We start from the raw sequence: 7,619 nt of genomic DNA, 5'->3' as shown, positions 1-7,619 counted from the left end.
AGTACTGAATATTATTGTTTATTGTAAAAACAAAGTGTACAACAGTCAATCAATCAATCAGTGAATCAGTGTTAAACAGATTTTTTGCCCCTTTTCACATTGAAACCTATTGACTGCAGCAAATGAATTTGCTGTAGATGGGCTGGTGGCTCCTGCACGTAGGACAACTCATCCTAATTAATCAATTTCCTGTCCTTGGATATGTAGAAAGTATTGATCCGTTCCTCTGACAACCTGAGGAATATTACATGTACTAATTAAACATACAGCATTTTCACCATAGAGCTGCTTCCATCTGTCCACTGTCAGGGGCACCACGTTATATATATATTTTTATAAAACATGAGCACAAAACAAAAACAACATGGTTAAAGAAAAGATTCCACTTTTCTGATATCTCCCAGTGTCCAGAGAATGTAACCAGAGAATGTGTGTACAGGGTGAAGCCCACGAGCTTCTCTGCCAATGAAACAAATTTTAAATATTTTGTTGTCAGTGGCGTTTGCTCCTCAGGAAGTACAGCATCCTGTAAGATGCCGCTGGGTGTCCATCTTGCAAGCGTTTCTCCTCAGTTCAGCTGTCTGATGATAGTGTTAATGTCCGTACCACGAAATCCAGGGTTTCCCAGGTCCTTCAGGAGCCCAGCTTTATCCCTGGCGGCGTGACGAGCCACTGACAGCTTGAAAGGCAGCAGGAAGTTGTTGGTTGCCCTGAAGCCCTTACCGACTGAGTAGATCTCGTGGATCAGGTCCTCCAGACAGATGATGCCGTGTTTACCTGAGGAACAAGAGGGAGGGAGGTAAGTGATGGGATGGATGGCGGCGTGGAAAGATTTTTTGGATCGTTGTGTGACAAAAAAATCCAACACTGTTGAACTGAGCCTTCAATGTGCTCACTCTGAAATGTCCAGGTGTCCAAGTGCCAACACAACAGGCGGAAATATACTACTACTATATATATATATATATATATATATATACTATAGTCTCTTCAATTTCCGCAGTAAATGACTATCACTTTGGCATGCTGGTTTCACAGTTTACTCAGCGTTATATAAATCCACCACATTAATAGTAATGCGTGGAGCATCCAAGTGGCCCTAAAGATGCTTCAGACAATGAGAGCTTTCTGCTGCTTCCTCCGTTGTTTTCAGTGTAAAAACGACTGCTGCGAGCCCTTTGCTGCCGCCGAGTTCATGATGGTTCAACCTTTTCTACTTTCCACCATGGCACAGAAACCACAGCGAGTGAAATGATACAGAAGCCGATTTTACTGGTGGTCTCCCCTGAAATCCTCTCTTTGTTTAGGTGCTTTAATGAGAGATTAACAGTATTACATTACATTGTTTCCAACTTTTCAATCTCGGCATTATAATATGCTGTGGTATTTTATACCTTTACGCCCATACCTTCAACTATGTGAGCACACATTTTGGCTACATCCACACTAATACATTTTAGTTCTAAAACACACATGGTGCCCCTTTTAGTTTGAAAACAGGGTTGTGTTGTAGTCTGGACGGCAGAAACAGACACTTTAGACTTGTAGACACACGCTTGCTTCCTGATTGGCTCTTATCAGCCTCGAGAACCAGTGGTGAATACAACACGGATAATGATTTACAAGCATTACTTTCCTTGTAGTCTTGGCTAGCAGCTGTTGTGCAGTTAAATTTTGCATTTTAACGCTACAACTGCCTTTGCTGTTCCTCAAACTTTCTGCAATTAACCAACTGCAGAAATTTTACATGCACACGTTGGTGGTGTTCCCTGCTATCATTGTGCCGCTGCTCCATCACACTGCTGTAGACACTTACCCATGTGCTGCTCAATGAAGGCGTTGTCTGTGAGTGGGACTCTCCTCCTGCCTATCCTGGTCTGTCCTCTCTTCAGAATGAGCTCACGAACAGACTTCAAGTTGGGAAACCTGTTGGCAAGATTACAAAACCTTTTTAATATGCAACAACACAAATTTAATCTAAAGTTTGATTTACTCAAGCACAACAGTCAGTATCACTCACCCCCAGGCCACATAGGGCTCCACCACCTTCATCATCGCTACGGAGGTCTTGTTGATTTTGACGAAGGCCCCGCTGAAGATCTTCCTCAGCCTCAACATCTGGATCACCTTCATCACTTTGGGGCTGACACCTTTAATCCTTACAGGAAAGGATAAGCAATGTTTATCCAACTGTGACTGTGTGTTTTTAAGCATGTCATTGGTGTAATAAAGCAAAAACATTTCATCTCAGACTTATGAATTGGACCCTGACAAGTTTTAGACCGTGAAGCAGAAAGATGGTTCTTCTTCATTCAGTTTGAAATAAAGAAGCTATGCGCAAGTTTCCTTAAGCACATACATACAAAAAAACAGCAAGGTGTCGCCCAAAGGTTGCTTCCTATTTACTCATTCCACCTGTACTGACTTTACATACATTATGGATAAGTTAAAGGGAGATGTAGATGATCTACGCTGCCTAAAAAGATACCAAGTTTACCATTAATGTTCTTAAGAGTTACTGAACTCCTCTGCACAGATGGAAGTATCATTTACAACCACTTCCAGCAATTGCTAGCATACCTTTTTACATGACCATTAATATGGAGGGGGAATTTTTATTTCAAAGCCTGTGTCAAATACTCACTCTCTGATGCGGACAACAAAGGCTAGCTTATTCTTAGCAGGAGGCAGAGGGGCAGGCGGCCTGTGCTGTGTTCTGCGGATGCGAGTTTCATCACGATGCTTCTTGTGGCTGGCTTTCAAGAAGTCTTCCAAACGTTTGAATTTCAATGGTTTGCCTTTCGATACCTGGAATGATATTAAAATACAAACATAAACACACAGTTTGTTCAGATGGGTAGACTCAAGTCCAGTCTTGTCCGTTCAGAGGATATGCGTGATTTAGCAATTCTTTTATTTTTGTCTGAAATGAAAATGGATCACTTCCCCTCATACATTTACCTGCATATTACTATAATAACATTAGTATTGACACACACAACAGATGTGGCAGCTACAAAATGCTCTACAACACTAGATTTTCACATGTGAGTGGTTGAACCATTACAGAAGCTCCTTGCTGTGCAAAACTATCAAACTCTGGTTGTAGCTTTGCTTGAAACGCCTCACCAAGATGCTGGATTGTCTATGTTTGGCATCAAGTCTACATCCAGACCAAATGCATTCTTCTATACTTGACTTTTTTTTTTTTTTTAATAAACCAAAGGGAAAACATCGTCACTCACCTTTCTCTTCTCAAGAAGTGCAAGCTTGGCTTGTGTGGCTTTAATGGCCTGGTAAGCTTTCCTCTTCTTCAGTAGATACTCAGGAACTAACTTGATCACCTTTTTTGACCTGGTAACACGAGCATACAAGAACACGGTCAGCTTTTGACAAACACATGAAATAATCAGCAAGTGGCTGCTGTTCATCAAGTTCAACTTACTATCCTAAAATAAGCGTTACGACTTCTTGCTCCCATGAAACACGTTAAAGAAAGCTGCCATCTCTGTCCAGAACTAATTAGCTGCATTCAGCTTCAGCTATCCAGTTTACTAACTTTGACGCTGACAGATTTGAGTTCGTACTGCGTGAAAATGTCATTTAATCATAACACATAAAAACATACAGCACATAAGCCGTCTGCTACAGGACTGCCATTTTAATTTCCACATTAATAGTTTCAAATATTTTTCAAAATATCACGCTAGCGGTGTGTCGGTGAAGGTACACTCTGTCCCATGTGAAATTAGGCTCTGTACAATCTCATGTTTCTACCTCTAATCATCTCAATAGCGGTCGAGACCGAATAAATTAAACTTATATTTATTGTTCAGAGTCGAAACAATACAGATGTACGTGAAGAAAGCACGGATGGACTTAGATAAAGGTTTATAAACAAATACATACTCAGCCTCCGCCATGGTGCAATCTGAAGACGTGTCGTCGCTGAGATATGACGTCACGGGTCCTCGTGTTGTGGGCGGTTTCAGGTTGCCACCGGCGCTCAACGTGGGCGACTAAATGGCACCATCTGGTGGCGGTAGCCGAAGGCGGAAGTCTAGAAATCATATTACAGCGGCACATTCGGAATATAAAGAAATATATACTTAATAAAATAAGGATGAGCATTGCAAATTGACGTGTTAGCAAAATGAAATAATAGTATACGACAAACTCATAAAAAAGTATAAAAATAATATTGTCCCCTATAAACAATATCAAGCTCTTAACACGTAAGAGCTTTTGTTAGAACTTCGATGATCTAGAATTCACCATGAGAACGTTCAGTTGTGACATCATCACTGTTGACCTCTGACATCATAACGTCACTGGAACCTGTACTTTCAGAAACTCTTCATTTCCCAACCATTTGCTATTATATGTTAACATATCTCCTGTATATCTTTGTCTCCTCATTATAACGTGAACAATTGTATCCGACGTGTCTTCGGCTCTACAGCAACGTCTATTGTTCAACCTCAGCTGTGAAATACAAACTGCTCTTTGTCACTGTTAAGGCTCTTCTTAGAGTTAAGATGAACCGACAAAGACACCAGGTAAGATTTTCTCTTTTCACCTGGAGAAACACTTATATCTAGGACTGTGCCTCTCTTGTCCAGCCCATGCATCACAATTTGAACAATTTCTCATATCCAGTAAACCACATTAAGAAGTACAGTATTTTGAATATTTTTTGATTGGAAAAACAAATAGAAATGATGATTTGATGATTACAGTCAGTTTCTTGGGCAGAAATGTGCAACTTTTTCTCTTCTTAAATGCCAAAACACATTAGACAGACAGATACACCTGTGTCTCCAATCAATGGATTAAAGATGGAGAAAAGATAAATAACTAACCAAGCACACATGGAAAATTAGGTTCAGTTGTTTATATTGCATTTTAATTTTCAAATTTGAATTTGAAACATTTGAATATTGTCCACTGTACAGCAGGGTATGAGTGTGGAAATTAAACATCAAAACAGCTTTTCCATTTTCATTTTAATACCGTCATAGAGCCTCATTGAATTATTGCATTTTCATTTGAAATTTTCCTCGAATAAAATGCACACATGTGGAAAATGATAATATTAATGTGGAATTACATTTTCATTTAGCATTTGAATATAGTCCCCTGTAGGCTTCCATAGTCCATTTCACTCAGTTTCAGTTTCACTCCTGTGAAAGACCTGATTTAAAACCTTGACCCAAACATTTTCAACAAAATAATCCCCAGTAAAACAAACTTAACTACAAACAAAATATGAGGAAGCTTTTCTAATAATATAAGGTTTTATGAAAATATAAGTCCAACACTTCTATTACACTGTGGTGTCAAAAGGTATTTGGTTTTCATAGGATTTGTATGAATTTGAGTTGTTATCTGTGGTCACATGTTGCTCTCTGTGGAGTCCTGTTCTTAGATTAAAGTAGATTTCAACTGTTTCAATAATTGTACAGATTGTGTTAGACAGTGTTAGTATGTTTGTATGTCTCAGTCCTTCGAGCCACAGCAGTTTGAGCAGCACCATGCAGTGGTACAGGGCCTCAGAGACGCCCTGCTCTCTGCGATCAACCAGATCAAGTCTCTCAAGGAGGAGAACAAGTCTCTGAAGGACAAAGGAATGCACCGAAGCCCACATTGACATCCTGGCCCCGCTCGCTCAGAAAGAGGCTGAGCTGGAGAGCAGAGAGGCCAGGTGTGGAGCACTGGAGGTGAACCTGCAGGAGCTGGTTCAGAGAGAGGAGGACTGGAGCAGGAGAGTGGAGGAGGCGGAGCTGGAGGAGACACTGGCTCAGAAGAAAAGGGAGGAGAAAACAAGAAAAGAACAAGAACAAAGACGATGAGAAGGTGGAGGAGGAGAGGAAGAAAGAGAAAGAACATCCCTACCCCTCCCCTCCCCACCCCCACTCTCCTTGTGCAATTACTACTTCTTGTAAAGATGTTAATACAGTCCTGTGTGAGTTCGTTACATCTGCCTGTGTTTGTCTTCCTGAATATAGATACAGGATTAGTTATCAAGTGTCAGAGTGTCACAGAGTTTGTTCTACAGGAACAGATCAGATATGATGATGTTGTGTAATGATAATTACAGCAGACACCTGAGAAAAATGGTTTCAAAATAAAGCAGGAAACAATATATAGAGTCCAGAAAGTCACTGAGAGGCACGGCGCCATCATCAGAGATCAGAGTCTGTTCATCCCTCTGCATCCTTCGTCTTAGTTTTAACTGGTGTTATTTTAATACAGGTGCTGAATCAAATGTCAATTCAAATCAATGACACAGCAGCTGTGACTGAATCCACATGTGCCGAGTACATCTCATCACTTAGACACGAGGTCCTGCTGCTGCCAGAAGGTGGAGCCGTTCTCCACCAAATAACTCAGACCCTCTGAGCAGCAGAGAGAAATCCACCTGTTCGCTCTCACATGTCACTGGAGAGTTAGGTCATCATAAAAACAAACCTGCTACAACACATACAATCCCAGCTCACGTTGGGCGAGGGCGGGCTACACTCCGGACAGCTCGCCAGTCTATCACAGGGCTGACATATAGAGACGAACAACAGTCTTTGGACGACGGAGGACGGAGAGGAACATGCAAACTCCATATGGGCCGGCAGGTTCAAACCCAGAAGCTTCTTGCTGTGAGGCGACAATGCTCACCACTGATCCACCATGCATGCTTCAACCTTTTGCACAGATTTTTTCCAACATCAATTCACACTCAGTATCCCATAATGACAGAGAAAAGACACAAAAACAAAAACAGAATCTTAGAAGTTTTAGCAAATTCATTTGAAAAGGAAAAACTCTTAATCTCACTTACTTGAAATTTCCTCCTAATTCTCTTGATCGTCTTTGAGATGTTTCTACTCCTGTGGTGAATTCAACATGACTGGACGTGATTTGGAAAGACACACCCTCGTCTATAGACTGTAAGATCTCACAGCTGAAAACGCACATCAGAGCAAAAACCAAGCCAATGAGGTGGAAGGAGCTGCCTGTAGAGCGCCGAGAGCAGACAGGCTAATGTTCATCACTTTAAAGTGAAGCTGCTTCACTCTGACATTCTCATCCACAGATGTTATAAGAAAACACCATTGCATACTGAATCAAACAGGGTAAATCAGGATGTAGCAGCTCTCACAGTATATGTGATGGTGACCGGAGGTGGTAGAGTTCTCTCACCTGGCAGAAGGGGTCTGAGTTATTTATCAGAAAACAGCTCCATCTTCTGGCTGCAGGACCTCGTGTCTAAACGATGGGGATGGATCCGGCTCTTGTTTCACTTCGCTCGCATCAGATGAGATGTTTTAAATGGGATTCAGTCACAGCTGCTGATTTTGTGTCAAGGATTTGAGCGACAGCAGATGTTGTAGACTCAGGACCTAAAGAAGCCAAGACAGTCTGACAAACTGTCTTGGCTTTGTCGTTGTGATGGTGAGCTGTACTGTACAATGTGTGACCATGTTGAGACTCTCATATCCTTTCATGTCTTTGGCTGCAACAACACACACGTGTAACTACAATGGCTCCTTCAGCGTTGCTCTAACTTTTCTCTTTCTTGAAGTTTAAGATCAATAAATTCAGTCACAAGATTCCCTTGTGTA

General features: G+C 41.3%; 1 protein-coding gene across 1 annotated transcript; it reads right to left on the bottom strand.

The window, feature by feature from the left end:
* Positions 1–2: 2 nt before the first annotated feature.
* Positions 3–3,994, bottom strand: rpl7l1 (ribosomal protein L7-like 1). The gene is made up of 6 exons (XM_023414878.2): positions 3,910–3,994; positions 3,246–3,354; positions 2,645–2,808; positions 2,021–2,158; positions 1,817–1,926; positions 3–777 (listed from the first exon to the last, which is right to left on the bottom strand). Exons 1-6 carry the CDS (start codon positions 3,921–3,923, stop codon positions 569–571), a joined length of 744 nt encoding a protein of 247 aa, XP_023270646.1. The 5' UTR covers positions 3,924–3,994; the 3' UTR covers positions 3–568.
* Between the last annotated feature and the right edge of the window lie 3,625 nt (positions 3,995–7,619).

The sequence above is a fragment of the Seriola lalandi genome, unplaced genomic scaffold (assembly GCF_002814215.2).
Source record: "Seriola lalandi dorsalis isolate HSWRI2012SDOR001 ecotype SW California unplaced genomic scaffold, Sedor1 jcf7180002054544, whole genome shotgun sequence".
Taxonomy (NCBI): Eukaryota; Metazoa; Chordata; class Actinopteri; order Carangiformes; family Carangidae; genus Seriola; species Seriola lalandi.
This window is presented reverse-complemented; position numbering and strand designations above follow the sequence as displayed.

Excerpts from the sequence above, each read along its gene's own strand:
- rpl7l1 (XM_023414878.2), bottom strand. Across the intron at positions 2,809-3,245 it reads CACTTCTTGAGAAGAGAAAG|GTATCGAAAGGCAAACCATT; the intron begins GTGAGTGACGAT and ends ATATCATTCCAG. Across the intron at positions 2,159-2,644 it reads TTTGTTGTCCGCATCAGAGA|GATTAAAGGTGTCAGCCCCA; the intron begins GTGAGTATTTGA and ends CTTTCCTGTAAG.